This window comes from Petromyzon marinus, chromosome 61, assembly GCF_048934315.1.
Source record: "Petromyzon marinus isolate PM22_M1 ecotype Great Lakes invasive population chromosome 61, UKy_Petmar_22M1.pri1.0, whole genome shotgun sequence".
NCBI lineage: Eukaryota > Metazoa > Chordata > Hyperoartia > Petromyzontiformes > Petromyzontidae > Petromyzon > Petromyzon marinus.
The window spans coordinates 7048533-7065522 of NC_133727.1; the positions used below are offsets into that span (position 1 = coordinate 7048533).

General features: G+C 48.8%; 1 protein-coding gene and 1 long non-coding RNA gene across 2 annotated transcripts; one reads left to right on the top strand and one right to left on the bottom strand.

Moving 5' to 3' along the window:
• Window positions 1-4945: 4945 nt before the first annotated feature.
• Window positions 4946-10291, top strand: LOC116955725 (uncharacterized). The gene is made up of 2 exons (XM_032976991.2): window positions 4946-5623; window positions 9557-10291. The coding sequence occupies exons 1-2, from the start codon at window positions 5383-5385 to the stop codon at window positions 10267-10269; spliced, it is 954 nt and encodes a 317-aa protein (XP_032832882.2). The 5' UTR covers window positions 4946-5382; the 3' UTR covers window positions 10270-10291.
• Window positions 10292-13550: 3259 nt separating this feature from the next.
• On the bottom strand, window positions 13551-16368 carry LOC142906063 (uncharacterized). Its single transcript, XR_012930043.1, has 2 exons — window positions 15176-16368; window positions 13551-13891 (listed from the first exon to the last, which is right to left on the bottom strand). It is a non-coding gene; the product is annotated as an uncharacterized LOC142906063 (long non-coding RNA).
• Window positions 16369-16990: the final 622 nt, after the last annotated feature.

The following is a 16990-nucleotide window of genomic DNA, read 5'->3' on the forward strand; positions in this document are numbered from 1 at the left end:
CTCCCACAAGATTATCCAAAGGCGGTGGTAGTTATGCAATGCCTATAACCTAGTCTGGAAAAACTAGACGAAAGACCCATGATCAGGGGAGAAACAATAACTGTCCACACGTAGGAGGGGTGTCTTTATACAGATTGTCCTTGGCTAAAAACCAGGCTTACGTGGCTGTGGAGGCCACTATAGAGGACATTGTTTGAGCTGTTACTTCGTAAACCTTTCGAGTACTTTTCAAGCTAGATTTGAGATGCAATGGACATTTTCCAAAATGTCAGGGCCTAGCATTAAAGACTGAGGATAGGAGCTACCAGCAGCATTCTTGAGGGCATGAGAAATACTGGAGGCATTGACGGTGGCATGAATTGAAGCCCTGTTAATGAAAGGGGGGACACGTTGAGATATGACTTTGATGAGTAGAGAGTCAAGGATAGAAACTATTTTTTTAATCGATTTGTAGAATTAGTACATGCTACTTTTTAGCAAAGTGGTTTGCCCACCCCTGTGCAGTAGCGCACTATTATGAGCTACAAAGTCTGAACACGATTCAGCATTTGCTTACTTGTATCTCTCTTCCACTATAGACTTGAGTTTCGACAGAGCAGAGCCACCCAGGCTGTTTTTTCCATGACAGAATCCGAGCCGCGCTGTTGACGTCATACGCAATTGACTATGTTGAGTCGCATGTAGATGACGCGGTGACACTGTCCTCACAGCGTACTAACTGACGTCACACACGATGAACAAATCATTTGCCCTGGCCTTGCTTGGCCATGAGCCAGATTAATGAAGTGTACTTAACTCGGTGAGAGCAAGAGGCCAGAATGAGTCTCATTTGCAACCATGAACTGAGGGAATCATTTTGCCAAAAGGGAGCGATGATCCCTTTGCATCGTCCCAAATGAGTTACTTGCGGGCATTTTTTTGCATTTCGTAGATTTGGACCCTAATGCCCACACGCATTTGGCCATTCTTGTGACTCGCATCAAGGGATACTCAACGTCCACTTCAGCAGATAGCATGGTATTCTTCCGTTTGTTACACCGGCATTGTAATAATCGGGGCGGCTGATTGAGCCAAACCACGAACCTCTGCAACAAGCGGCGAACGAGTAAGGGGCCACGTCCATCGCATCAAGTTCCCTAAGAATGTATCGTGAGGCCCGCGTACCGCTGCTCGGTTCTGGCTCTGCCCGGCAAATGGCTAGTGGAAAAACCATCCAATATGGCGGCCGACTAATATCGCTAGTGGAAAGAGGGGTATGGTAATTAACTCTGGGTTTTGTACACGGGTGTTGAGGAAAGTGGTTTAAGTATGTGTACACTCGCGCGCTCGTTACGCTCCGCTTTAGTACTTGCACGTGCACGCTGCATGCCTGGCGAGGTGGAGGTTCGACGAGTTTGTAAGGGAGGAGTCGGGGTGTTTTCCATCCATTGGCAGTGATTGTGAACAGGCTGTTCATGTAACTTGGCCAAAATAAACACAAGTCTGCATGCATCTTTAATTAGCCTGCTCTTCATTTACTTGACCACTACAGTTCCCAATACTAGCGGCCTGCGTACGAACAGTGAGAACTGGGAACTGTTAGGACGGCGGATGACGTTCCATTGAAGTCTCAGCATGAATCCAAGTCGACTAAGTGGGCTCAGGGGGCTCGTACCATGTACTGCAGCTCCCAAGACGTCTCTTTGGCACCCTGAACCCTGTGGCCTCACGGCAGGTGCTGGAGTTGGCTCCACTTTCACTGTGGCAGCACGTCGTGGCAAGCGGACCCTCCCAGGCGTGCTCGGGTATGGCACGAATACAACTCACTCGGGTCGCCACCAAGTGGTGAAGTGACTACATTATCAGTGGTGGAGTATCGACATTATCTGCTTAGGGGGTGCGGCAATCAGTCTGGTTGGGGCCCCAATATCTGATTCGTCACGCACGGTCTCACCCAGGCTATGAAATATCGCAGACTCCTCTTGCCTACTAATGACGTCGTCGTTACACTCACGGTCTCGAACATTTATTGCTGTAGGGGCGCTCCGCTTTCACACAATGAAACCGCGACTACAGCTCCACAGTAACATCTTTGCCATATTATGTTACCGCTCTAATTACATTCAACTAAAACGAGGAAAGTACATGAAATTATTTTTTATTTTTTTTATTTAAACCATGTTTTAATTTTTTTTTTATCTTTCATGCACCCCCCCAACTCGTAGCTTTGGCTACCGAGGAGGGGGGGGCAAGGCACTCCCTGCCCCCCACGATAGTTATGCTGCTGCCACTGGGTTAGAAGCAACCTAAAAGTTAAGACATTTCCTGCTCAAACGAGACAAGACAGCGATTATCTCCTGTTTTACAGCAATGAGCCCTTGATGAAATTTCACAATCCTATGCTAGGCGCGAGTCTCTCCATCGTCGGACAACCGTTGTTGACGTCCCCACAATGTGGTACGTATTTTATTGACCCTGTAGGGAAGATGGACTGAAACTCAAGATCATTCTAATACAGTACTTGCATTCATATTGTACCCATGTCTTATAACGGGATTGTTTAGCCTAGGTGACCTACTAATGGCAGCTGCCCTTTGCAAGACAAAGTGAACAGAGCACCGGCCTGCAAGTGGGCATTAATTGGTCTGCCAATAGGTTTCAGTGTTGCTATTTGTTATTCTGATTAAGTAGGATGTGGCCAGTCTACTTATGCCTGGTTTCCACTGCCATTGGGAAGCCGGCTCTGCCGGCCCAGGAAAGTACTGGCCCAGCACAGCACCTAGGCCCAGGTCTGTGTCCCAACTTAATGCACCATGTGGCTCCTAAACCACAGGCAGGTAGGATTTAAGAAACTTGCACCATGATTGCAACTGCCATGCCGGGAGGTCGATTCAAACCGTCGACCTCCGTATTGGCAACTGCGCTAGTGCTAATGATTGCACCACAGCAGTGCCCTGGCTAGGGTAGGTAACCCTTGTCAGAAATTGCTTTAATTGGCTCTGTGTCACAGCTTCTGAGCTTGAGAGATACATGCTAAACTTCAGGAATACCAACAATTTCACATGCGTGGCTTTCATAGAATCAGGTATTTACGTAAAAAACCCACACACAAATCTAAAGGGGTCCTTAATCTGCCCCTCGAACACTCAAACAATATAGCGGATCACTGGCAGGAGATCCATCACCACCATCAACACCGATGCCACCGCCACCACTGCTGGTGCCAAAGCCACTTGGTAAGGCAAACTCCATGAATTGTTCGAGAACTTCACTGGTCAGCCACCACTGGAAGATCCACCACCACCCCCCGTGTCTGCAGGCCGATCCACCACCGACAACACCACCTAAGCGCCCGCCACCACCGCCATCAGATCGACCTCCATCACCACTGGTGACAAAATAGCCTAAGAAGACCCAATAAACGGATATGTAAATTACTTCCAATAGACCCAGTCCTTCCTGAACAGGCATCCTTATTGCTTAGGCCCACTGATTCCTGATTATAAATCCTTACTCCTGAGACCCTATCCTAACCTTAACTGATGGCTGTTAATTTTAATAGCCACCAACTGAAAATCGGCAGATACAACACACGCAAACACACGGATATCTAAACTGCTGTTCAAATTGTTAATTCTCTTATGTTCTAAACCCGTCGAGAAATAAATTGTTGGACCGTGACGTGTAGTCATTACACTTTCGATGTTTTGCTTTCAATGTTGTGTTTGTCACGCCTAAATAATTGCCACGTTTTGCTTTCGAGAGAGCATTGCTGAGAGGGAGAGGACAACTGTGGAAGGAAAAAAAACGGAGCTTTGTTTGGGGTGATAGGCCATGTAGGTTTTTACAGCATTATGCAGCCGAAAAAGAAAGGTTATACCACTCGGCTGATTCAGAGCAAGACCTCCGCTCTCAAATCGGAGCTGGTCATAACGAAACGGCCCAGGTATGGGAACGCCTCCACTCTTTCGTTAACTGCCCTATCATGCGGAGTTGAAGGGGGTGGGAGTACTTGAAGACATAAACTATTCAGGCAGGTACTGCTGCGATTTGGTAGGGCGTATGCCGTATGGTAAGGCACCATCTCTCGTTTGTATGTATGTATGTTGAATTTATTTTGCACCGTATATAGCCAACCACACTAATCAGAGACGCTAACGTTCAGTGCGTCACCAGCAGCAGCGTCAGCCTTGCTGGAACCAATGCTCAATGGACTGCAAGGCCCACAGAGTTTGGGAGGGGCTTGGGTCGTGACGTCTCAAGCCCTTTTATGGGCAGGGAGCAGCGGGCGCGAGACCCCCCCCCCACCGGTGGAGGGGGCGGGGCGGTGTCTCCGTGGTCACGTGCGTGGCGGTTTTTATTTTAAAATGTTATTACCTCAGAGCCGAGCGCGCGCCTTGCTATGAACGTTTTATTATTATTGTTTAAATGTGCACAGTATATAACGAAATTAAATGTTACAACTAATTTGCAAAGAAAGCGGGCCGCTTGTGTTAAAGACGTTGAGTTACATTTCGACAAAACCCCCCCCCTAAATAATAATATAGAACAGTCCCTAAGGAAAATATAAACAACAACAAAGACGATCAGACAACAAGTGTGGGGCCGTCCATAAATGACGTCACGCACCTAGGGGGGGGGGGGGTCAGACATTTGTGACGATGTGTGACGAGGGGGGTGGTTGAGAAATATGACGTCACATCAAAATGCGCAACTTTAAATAAATATAGACACAACACGTTCATCTTAATTAAATAGACTTTGTAGTAAATGTTTTCTCCTATAACATCAGAGTGCAGCACCACATTAAATACGCACAACAATGACAATAGTTTAAAGCGATTTGAAGCATGCCTTATTTTTTTTTGGGGGGGGAGCACTTTGTGACGTCATATTTGAGGGGGGGGGGTCTGACTTTTTGTGACGCCGTGTGACGAGGGGGGGGGGGTCAAAAAAATCGTCCAAAATCGCGTGACGTCATTTATGGACGGCCCCCTGTCTGTCCTACACGGATTTGTCTCTGAACGCACACTCTTAGTTTCGTACACCCCTCCTCCACCCGACATAGCCAATGAAAGTTGTCACGTCGTGAATAATACAACGCTGCCAGTGTATTCATGCGTGAGCAGCAGCAGCAGCGGCAGCAGCAACGGCCACGCTAAAGAGAAGTCCACACAGCACCCTGAACAATCGAGTTCCCCTAGTAGAGGTGGAGAGTGGAGTTCAAAACGCCGGTCTGTTACGTAACAAGCAGCGTGGCTGCAGTAGCCCACGTGACCGTGCGCTAGGGGGACGCCCCGACCGGAAACTTGCGGTGACGTCACGTTCACGTGACCGTGACGTCACTCTTGCGACGCCACTCGGGGACAACGGTCAGACACACGCAGCAGCTCGCAAGCGAGGATGGGGAATTCCGAGGTGCTGCTTGACCTCCTCTGGCGAATGTTGTGCAACTGGATCAGCACTGTAGGAGGAGAAGAAGGAGATGTCGTTGAGAATCCCTGCGACAGCTGCCCTTGCGAGCTGCCCCCAAAAGCTAACCCCTCCACGGGCATCGACGCAGTGATGGCTGCAATCTTGGCGTTCACGGCAGCGTCCGTGATGTTCTGGGCCGTGCTCTACTTTTACGTCAACAATAGCTACAGTAAGCGCGTATATCGGTCTTGACGTGAGTCGTGAGTCTCAAGGGCTATGTGCGACTCTGTGTTTGTGTGCACCTCAGTGGCTCTGCGTGTCTAAGTATATATGTGTGCTTCTATGTGTCCCTGTGCACATCTCTCGGTCTCAGTGTGTGTCTATGTGCACCTGTAAATCTCTGTGTAAGGGATTCTATCATCAGTCTATGTGTGTGTCCATGGATCCGTGTGCGTGTTTATGTGGGGAACGGTGGGGTAGCGGTTAGCGCGCTGCGTTACACACCCGACGACCCGAGTTCGATACCCGCTCATGGCTAACACCAGTAATAATTATCTAAACCAGTCCTGGCCCTCCCTGAGGTCGACTTAGCCTCAAATTTGTACCTGGTATAGCGTGTAAAAACATTGCCACTGGGGAGATAAAGGCGATCGGACGTGGTGTTCGCCACCCACCCCCTCATATACGTGCCGGCCTTCATAGGTTTTAGTTAACTACACTTGCCCCAACAGTCTGTTAAGGCTATATGGAGGATGTGTCTTTTTGTTTCCGTGTCAATGTGTCTCTGAGCGTGTCAGCGTGCCTCAGAGCGTGTTTATGTGTCTATGTGCTTCTGTGGTTCTCCGTGTAGGTGAGTATATTCATTTCAGTGTGTGTATTGGCCTGTATGCACATACATGGGTCTCATTCTAAGTCAATGGATCTCTGCAAGTCTAAGTGTCTCTGTACACATCTATTTGTCTTGTGAGTCTTAGGGTCTATGTGCATGTCTGTTTGTCTGTATGTATGCACGTGTGATGGGGCAGTTGTGGAGAGAGTTTGAAGTTTCTGTATTTGGGCAGTCTGCTAATAACCAACTTGAGTTTGGCAGCCAAGGTCTCAATCTGACTTATTCGAGCAGCATTATATTTTCATGAGCTGTGTAAGATACCTAGCCTGTGACTCCATACAAAGCTTCGGGTCTTCTTGGCCACAGTTATAACCTCCCATCTCTATTCTTGAGAAACGTGGAGCCTTCTAAAGGAATATCTGGGCCTGGTTTTGATACATTCAGGCTGGCCGGTTGTGGAGAGACACTGGATTGTGCGAGCTCACAGAACCTTTTAAAAATCAAGACACAGTCCCATCATTGAGCTCCTCCAGAAATCGAGGCTGCGTTGACTGGGTCATGGAGCCCAGTCAACTGGACCTGGACCGTACTGAGACTGAGCACAAGGCGGGGCGCAGGCATTGACTCAGAAATGATCATATTTTGCCTGTTTCAGCTGCACCTTCATTTAATACAATAACATATTCGCAGGCATGTTACACAATTGTCCCTACGTTTTTCTCCCTTGTTATATTTGCGAGATCCGTAAGATGACCGACTCTTGCATCTTAACACCTGTTTTATTGCCAGAAATAGTAAAACCTATTCCTATTTTTCATACTTTGATACTGGCAAAGAGGTCTCATGATATAGCTGCTCGCCCCGTGCTATAAATGTTCTGATAGGGCATTGTCTTTGTACTTTTCGCCTTTTTGCGTTCTCTGGTCTAATACTGGTGAGGCTAGGCCATAAAGAAGACTGTCTCTGGTGTAGGCCAATCAATGTCAAAGACTATATATTATCAGAGGATGTTTGTTTGCATGTTCTCCACAAGTGTGTGTGGTGAATGCAGACTTGATTCCTTACGAAGGTATTTATTTGGTGTTTGAACATCCTAACACCTGATTTAATGCCAGAAAGGGTAAAACCTATTCTTATGTTTTCATACTTGTGAATTATGTATGTAGATATATATTGATAATCCGCCACTACAATTTGGTGGTAGACCTGCACTGCTACCCAGCATCTCCGCAGGTGGCGGATAGTGGAACGACCTTCTGTGAAGGTTAGCTGCAAAATAAGCAGCGGCCACCCTGGCGGATAAGCAGTTGTGTACCAAGCAGCGACAGCACCACCTGGGTGTGGTTAGGACTGTAGATTCCAATGCTTTTCCTCTTGAAAAGCGACATATACCCTTTAACTATGCTGTGACATGGCGAGTATAGGCCACCATTATAATAAGCATACCATGGGTTAACAAGTCCTCAATAGAGCAGGAGGAACAAGATGTTAACATCTCAACAGCTGTGAAGGCGGACCAAGAGAGCAGCAGAACGATATCTCCAATCGTATTGATCTCCTTGCCATTGCATTCATGGGCCCGTTCTATCAAGAACTGCGTGGAAGCTGCTGTACAACAGCTTTTCCACAATAAAATAAATCACGTACAGGCGTGTTTCATTAAAGGAACAATATCTTCTGGCACATTCAATACAATTCTTTGGCGACCAGCTAGTGACGACGGGAGCACGATTGTGAAGTCTGGAAGCTTCTAGCCACAAACTAGCACAAAGGCGGCAGCTACAAGATGGTCGTCTAACACTCGGTGGAGAAAAGAGTGTGTTTCTGTAACTGCGACTAAGCAGTCCTTTTTAAGGATCCACTCTGCTCACCCCACGTGGGGAACGGGCTAAAAAAGTTTCCCTTAACAGTCTGTCTCACTCTTTTCCGACTGGATAACCACATTCAGAAGGATCCCCATTACTGCGGTGGAAACAAAACTATCAGAATCAGTGAGCGCCTCATCCTCAAAGTGGTGGGGAGCCAATATTCCACTGTCATCAGCGCATATGCCCCGACTCTTCACTCCGATTATGAAACCACAGAGGAATTTTATGCCAATCTTGACCAGGTCCTTTCTCCCGTTTTCGTGGGAGACAAACTTATTCTGCTCGTTGATATTAATATCAGAGTTGGAAGAGACTTAAACCTCTGTAATGGAACCATCGGCAAGGAAGGAATGGATAAAGTCAATTCCAACGGCATCCTCCTCTTGACTAAATGCACGGAACATGGACTCATCATCATCAACACCCTGTTCCGCCATAAAAACAAATATAAAACATCATGGCATCATCCGTGATCGAAGCACTGACACTTGATAGATTACGTCATTGTCCATGCCCGGGATCGCACAGATATCTGCATCACCCAGGCTGTTCTAGCAGCTGATGATTGCTGGACTGATCATCGACTCACCTGCTCAACCATGTCCATACAACTGGCTCCCAAATGACAGCTGTTTTGGAAGAGATGCCTACAGAATTTTAACATTGAAGGTCTCAAGGATTCGATTAAGCAAGACCTCTTCCACCAATGCCCAAATGAAAAGCTGTCAAACTTCATTCAGTGGGAGGATGAAGGCCGTTAGAGAAAGTGCTTCAAGGATGTCCTCAAGGACAACATGAAGAAGTGCTCCATCGACACCAACTCATGGGAGTCTCTTGCCCAGGATCACCTCAGGTGGAGACAGAGTCTATTTCAAGGAGCCAAACATTTTGAAACTCAACATCAGGAACAGGAAGAGGAAAAGCGGGACTGGTGGAAACAGCATGCTGTAGCCCGACTTACTAACGCAGTTCCACCCACCACTATTTCTGGACACGTGCCCAAGTTGCGGCAGAATCTGTCGATCCCAGGTTGGTCTCTTCATCCATCTTTAGACCCACAGAAAATCCAACTTTTCTATGGAAGATATTAATCCTCGACTGCGAAGGAAAGCCTATGATGACACTTTTGTCCCTGGTTCCATTGAGAAGGACGCAGTTGGGTTCATATTTTCACTTCCACCACAGCGTTCCTGCCCCTATTCTCCGCTATATGTGACTCAGTCTACGGGCCTCTGAGTCTGTGGGTTTGTATGTGCAACGTTAGTTCATGGGCTTCTGTGGACAGGCAAGATATTGCTATTACGAAGCTGTAATTGCCACAGCCCTGATGTGTTATATGTAATTTTTGGTGTGACTGAAATTATGTACATTATATAAGCGATATAGTTTGAAGAGTTGCGATGATTAGAAGGCTCATGTAGAGGCTAATGTTGACCAAACTGTTGATGATTTGCCTGTACCCAAGGATACAAACGGGAAAATGCAGAGCTCCATCTGCAGTTGGAGATGATGCGTCGACAGCTCAACGAGCTGGAGAAAGCCACGGCCACGGTCTCCACCAACACCACCACCGCCTCCAACGCCACCCTGGCAGCCACATGCAGTTCCGCCGCCACCACCAGGGATGCTGCTGGGAGATGCATCAACACCCCCACCCCGACTGCTTCTGGCATATTATTCACCCCCACCGCTATGGCGCTTGATGTTGGCAGATTTAACGCTGTCACCCCAATTGCTGCTGGCAGCTCCCTCACCGTCACCACCACCCCGGCTGCTGCCTGGAGATTAATCGCCCCCTTTACCACTACGGTCGCCACATACAGATCCAACCCCCCGGCTGCTGCCACGAGATCTAACGCTGCCACCCCAGCTGCTGCTGGCAGCTCCCTCACTGCCACCACCAACCCAGCTCATGCTGGTAGATGCACCACTGCCTCCCCAGTTTCTGCCGGGAGATCCACCACCATCAACATTGGTGCCACCACCACCGCCTGTGCCAAAGCCCAAAGGATCGCCAAATTGCGTAATTTTATTCGAGAACTCCAACGGTCGGCTACTACTAGAAGATTCACCGCCACTACCCCTGCATCTGTCGGTCGATCCATCGATACCACCCCTGCATCTGCAGGCCGAACCACCTCCACCACTCCTGGCTCTGCATTTGTCAATATCCCTTGAGAAATAAACTGTTGGACCCTGAGGTTCTTGCCTTTCGTGTAGTCATTACACTTTTGATGTTTTGCTTTCAATGTTGTGTTTGTCACGCCGAAATAATGGCCACATTTTGCTTTCGAGAGAGCATTGTTGGGAGGGAGAGGACAACTATGGAAGAACAAAAACAGAGTTTTGTATGGAGTTGTAATGGATTCGAATTAGGCACACTCGCAACTTCTTGGGAGGCAACACTATTTATTATTAACACAACGCAACACTTAACATAGGGTGGTGACCACCGACCTATTCTCGCTCACACACACCATCACTCACTAACACTTGACTCTCGGATACTAGCGTGGCCAAGCCAGAAGGGCTACTGGTTGGCCACGCTGACTTGAGGCTTGACTCTTCTTCACGAGGCGTCTTCATGAGGCATCTTCTTCCCGGACACGAGCAGCCCCGAACCCGGTGCGGAAGCCGCTTATATGCGCCTCGGGGTGTCCGGGCCACACCCCGGCCACGCCCACCTTTGAGAACTCTCGAGAAGCTCCTCTCCTGTCCACGTGGCACCCAAGGTGCCCCTGGGGCCCCGGCCCCAACCTTAAATCCCGTCTCGTGTCCAGCCGGGTTCACTCAAGAGTGCCACGGCCTCACACAACCCCCGCGGCACTCACCCACGGCCTCCAGATCCCCTAAACCGGCCATGATGTCATTCCCGTATCCAGACGGGATGACGTCATGTGTGTATGTGTAGACCCGTGTGGTAGTGAAGCTTCCCCGCATAGTGACGTCACGCGTGTGTGTGTGCACGGGAATGACGCTACAAGTCACTACAGAGTGATAGGCCATGTAGCTTCTATACAGCGCCATGCAGCTGAAAAAAAGGGTATGTTCCTGGACTAATTCAGAGTAAGACCTCTGCTCTGAAATCGGAGCTGGTCATAACCAAATTGGCCAGGTATGGGAACACCTCCACTCTTTCCACAACTGCCTATCATGCGGAGTTGAGGGGGGTGGAGTACTTGAAGATATACAAAATATCCAGGCAGGTACTGCTTAGATTTGGTAGGGCAAATGGTAAGGCCCTACCTCTTATTGGAACGATCAAGGTTCTCCATCAGACTCTCCCACTCCTCGAAGTGAACAGCCATTACGAGATCATCATCACCACCATCGTCAGCACACAGATCATCAGTTCTCTCTCCTTCTAGATCAAGAAAAACCGTGGGGCATGTTACACGTAAAAATTGTTACATCACGATTCGTAGATGGAAGTACATTTTAATACAGGCAGACCTCGCTTAGCGTGCCCCCGTAAAACACTGATTCGTTATTGTGATAGGTGTGGGGCCAAATTTTCTGTACTGACTTCTAACGCCAAGCAAACTTCTCAACATTTGTGCATTTCTCCTGTTTCCTTCTCCGTGCGGAACCCTGATGCTTGGAAATGATCAAACACCTTAATGCAAAACGGAGCTGAGTCCCGAGACTCAATGTGACTTTTGTGGGTACATCAAGGATATTTCTAGGTTTGATTATTTACATGATTCAGCCCAGCAGCTGCACTGCGATGTGCCAGCCTTGCTACTGCGTCATGGTGGTGGTGATTAAACCGATTCGGAATCAAATATTCAGTTTGCGTCGTGATTTTTTATTTTAAAAGTGTTAATTAAACGAGTTCCGGTGAAGTCATGGCCGAGTGAGCACTTTATAGGGGGCCTATGAAAAGCTTGTTTTCTACTTTAGAGCTTCCTAGGGTGTTCCACAGACTGCTTAGGTGTAGGCGCCTCAGTAAGCAACTCGAGCCTGACCTCATGGCTAGGCCAAGGGGACTTCCTCTCCATATCGTCCTGCTCCATTGAAGACAGATCCCCCGGGAAAAAAGCCACGGGTTCGTCTCCGCTGGCCTCTCCGTTCAAGTTGACACCGAAGACACGAGTGGGAGGAACGAGAGCTCTTATAATCCCTTCTGGAAAAAAAAACCGAAGAGAATACTGGCCTGCTTCAGGTCCCCAACGAGAGGTCGAGAAACTTTTGAGGAGGGTAGAGAAGCAGGAGGCAGCCATATACGACCCTTCACACTACGCTAGACGAGCAGAGCGGCGAAATGAAGACCCACGAAGCCAGGCTGCTGGAGCTTGAGGAGGCGCACAACAGACTGGCCGGTAAGGGACGGGAGTGCCAAGTGAAAGCGTACAGCCTCCCGGAGGGGGTCGAGGGCAACGCTCCTCAAGGTGCTCTATCCTACTTTCAGCTACATCTGCTCGAAGCACTTACAAAAAATATCCGCAGACTACCTGCTGGATCTCCTCTCTGTTTCAAAGAACAAATTTGACCTCAGGTCTTCACTCATTTACCAGCTTCACATTCCCTATTGCCGTACAAAAACTGGAGGAAGGGCCTTTGCTATTGATGCCCCCAGGGTCTGGAATGCTATTGCCAATAAACTGCAACTTGAATCGCTACCAATGAGATATTCTCTCAAAACTGCTCTAGAGGAGTTGTACACCCCTAGCTGCCACTGCTATTCATTGGCGTAAAATAAAATAAAATGTTTTCGCTCCAGATGACGCTGCAAAGTATTATCTGTATTTTGATTTAGCGTGCTGATCTTAAAGGTGCATTGAAAAATTTGCTACTCCGACTGATGCTTCTGTTGTTGTGGAGTAACTCATGCAGCCACCTATGGCTCTATGATTTGGTGTTACATGTTATTTATGTAGTTTATTGTACATATTCGGTCACAGTCCCTGTGATCACTGTCATGTTGCAATTATGGCTTCATTTTTTTTTATTTCGAAAACGTTTTTTGGTTTGGACATGTTTGTTTTGTTGTAGTACGGAGTTAGACTGATGGCCTTATTCTAAATTTTCCTGTGGTTAATGTTGTTGTTTGACTTGCATCCCACTGGGATTTTTGCACATAGCGTTGGTGTACGGTGCTTTTTCAGGAATATTTTGCTGTTTTTCATGGATTTTCTGTTTGCAAAGTCACATAGTCGCTTTAAGATGTTTTTCTTGTTCGTGTTTTTGTTTTTTTTGTTTGTTGTGGCTGCACCCGATTCAAGAGCCGAATGGCTCACAGGGCTATACCAAAATAAATCAACTGAAACAAACCACGACCCTCTACAACAATTCGATAAACACGCTGCAGTTTGAAGTTTATCAGAGCGGGAAATGCATTCATTTAAAGGGTACATGTTTGACCGTGTTAGTTGTGTAAGATGTATGCTGTTAATTACGCTGCAAAATAGTTTGATATGATAGATGTGTAGTGAGCTCAAACGGAAACTCAGACATACTTTTGGAGGCAACACATTTATTAACATTACCACGTTAACACGAAGGGGTAACTGCCCCTTCACCAGATAGTACTCTATGGTGGTGGACAACCAGGCTATCCACACTAATCACACGTAACTAGCTACAACGGACCGGACCACAGCTCGGGTCCGGGTCCTCAAAGTTGGAGACTCTTTAGAACGTGGAGCAGGGACGTGAAGTCTTCTGAATGAACAACAGCAGCCGGTCCCACTGGGGGCCAGGCTGATATTCTGTGTGGCGGGGCTCGCTCCGCCCCTAGCCACGACCACCTCGAATTCTCGATGAGGATCTCCAACTGGCCACGTGATCACCCCAGCTTCTGGAGAAGCAAGCACATCTGTTGCAAGACCAAGCTGAACATCTTAAGACCATGCGGGTTCAGTAACAGCTTTATTTGCATGTCTGTGAGACTTGGGAATTAAAAGAAGACTTACAGAGATAACATATTGGCACTCGAAATGTATTGCTACAGGATGCCACATCTTAGCTGGACCCAAAGAGTGACAAACGTAGAAGTGAGAAAAAGGTTGCACGTAGTTAAAGACAACCTGATGATGATGCAGGCAGTGATGAGAAGGAAACTGCCACTCTTTGGACAACAACAGGACAATTTAAAGTGTGTTGTTCAGAAAAATGGAAGGAACCGGCAAGAGAGGAAGAGGTAACAGAGAATGGTTTGACGACGACATCATTAAGAGATTGGTGCCAGAAGATGTGACCACTACTAGAGCCAAGACAGAGAGGAAAGTGGAAACAACAAATGACGAAATGTGCAGTGGACACCTCCTACTACGAGCTATCTGCTCATGTAGTTTTTGAATTCACTTTTGCACCACATTCCCCCGACTAACGTGCAGTATTTTCCCCACGTAAGGTTCGAGGGTTAACACCACTGGTAAAACAAGTCACAGCAACCTGAACTGTGAACAAAAAAAGAAAAGTTTGACAATGCGAGAGGATGATCCAGATTCGTGCCATTGTTGTTAAAGCTGGCGTTGTCCCATCTTTTGCTGATCATTTAACTGCTGCTGCTGCTGATGATGGTGTGTGGTGCCACAGCAGCGAAGCCGCTCCGTCGGAGCCGTGCCTGCCACTGTGATGCCGCAGCAGCGAAGCCGTCCTGCCGACGCCGTGGCCGCGCCACCGCCACCTCCGAGCGACGGGGCCGACGCTGCTCTTCCCTCACCACCCCCCACATGAACACACACACACCCCCACATAGAGCCCCGAGGGGAGGTCACCTGGCCGAAGCCCCCTCATGGGACCAAACTTCACGGTTTCCTACGACCAGGGAATTGGGCGACCTCCCCCGAGGCTAGTGTGCACTGCGGCGCCGTGACTTGGGTTGTAATCACGTGGTCACGACGGGGCTGCTAAGCCACCGCGGATAGGAGACAACCAAAACACACACTGGTCAGCAGGCAGGTAAGGGGTGGGGCGGAGTAGCGAGCGGCGGGAAGGCAGGGGGGCCCTCTCCCTGCACAGTGTGTGTACAACGTGTGTGAAAAGCGGACGTCGGAGAGAGCACCGATCGGATTAGCGAAGAGCGGGAAATCCGAGGCTCCTGATTGGATGAGAGGCCAGCGGATTAGCAGCACATTACCTTTGATGTGGGAACAATAAAAAGGGCAGGGAAGGTAGGGGCCAGGTAGTCGGGTTCTTCTGGAATCAAGGATCGGAGGAGTCATCGTGTCTGCTACTGGAATGTCCGTGAGACGAGTTGCAGCGCAGCCAGGCCTCGTTCCCAGCCAGGACTAGGTGCAGCCTCGCCTTTCCACGGCTTCCTGCACCTCGGAGTCGATCCATGAGTACGAAGGAGAGAGGTGAGATAAACGGGAATATCCCTTAGGGAGAGAGATTGGGGAGAGACGGGGACAGATTGAGTCCTAGACCGCCGGGAGATAGGTTATACCTGCCCTGCTGGCCCACATTGACACGGGTAGTTTAGCTTCATTATTCTCGGGGGAATAAAGCACCGGTAGTCAATAAACCTCGTCGCGTCGTCCCTGCGAGTACGGAGAGGGGTGCATGGTACTGTGAGCCTTCTCGTCGTGGTATCCTGTGTTTGCGTACGAGCGTGTATTTTACCCGCGTGTGTGCGCTCGCCACTGTGTAGCTCGTAGTTAACGTGCACGCGAGGTAGATGGGCACCGTGCATGCGAGGTTAGCTGAGTGTAGCTCGTGGTTAGCGTGTGCGGGTGGTGAGCGGCGTTGGACTTGTACGAGGGTACGTGAGATTACTCGTGCGACCTTTGGTTAGCGTGTGCGAGAGGTGCAGCGGCGGCGTACCTGTGAGTGTGGTCGTACAGCCCTTTAAATCAGCTCCGGGGCATCTCCTCCAATCGGCGGCGCGCGTACGAGTGACGCCCCCGCCCTCTGACCCCCGGCCCCGGGTCCCGCGCGTGCGATTGGTGCGCGGCGCCGGGCAGGTAGCCGCGTCGAATTTTGGTGGCTGCGGGCGCGTACGGCGTGCATAGCGTTTAGAGGAGCACGCGAGGGGGAGCGGGTGCGAATTAATCCCAGGTGGCTACGCGCCAGCTGCGGATCATGCCCAGAGGGGCCCCAGCGAAGGGGGGGGGGGTGGGGGAGTCGGTGAACAGCAACCCTCCCAGGACACGGAAGAGGGGAGCAGTGGATCCCACATGAGCGAGGGGACGGGGGTCAGCCTCCCCGACAGATGCTGATGATGCTACTGCTGTTTCTGATCATGTAACTGCTGCTGTAACACTAGATGGAGAAATGCACGATATGCTAAAATTATGTTTATACTAAATTTAGGAAACAGAAAATATGTAAATAGGGAGTTTCGGTTACATTTTGCATTAACGTGCAGTCATTTCCCTATGCAAGGCTCCAGGCTAAAGTGACCCGGAATAAATCTCCAGTGAAGTTCTATGGCTTTGTGCATGCACAACAACCTCAACTCTCGACAACAGATGAAGTTTTACGGTTAAGGAGATGATGGCCGTCATGATCAGGATGCTGAAATTACATTGCTGTCGCTGCTGCTGTTGACATTGATGTTGTTCTGATGACGATGATGTAGCTGCTGCTATTGCTGCTGTAGCACTAAATGTAGAAATGCAATAAATGCAGTAATCGCGTAACGTTTTGATAACTGTATGGCAAGTAAGAGTTTGAATTCACTTTTGCACGACATTCCTCCGACTGACTTGATTTGAAGCTTTCGTGACTGCAGGGATTACTCTTTGGTTTTTTCGGTAAAGTCACGAATAAATAAGAAATAATAAAATAACATAATAGCGTACGACGTTTCGGTTGCAACACAAGCAGCCATCATCAGGTACAGAAGAGCTAAATTACGAGAGAGGGGAGACACACAACCTCAGATGTATTTATAGACACCCAAGTAGGGGGAACTGACACAGATACAACAGGGGACACAGAGAGAAGCATA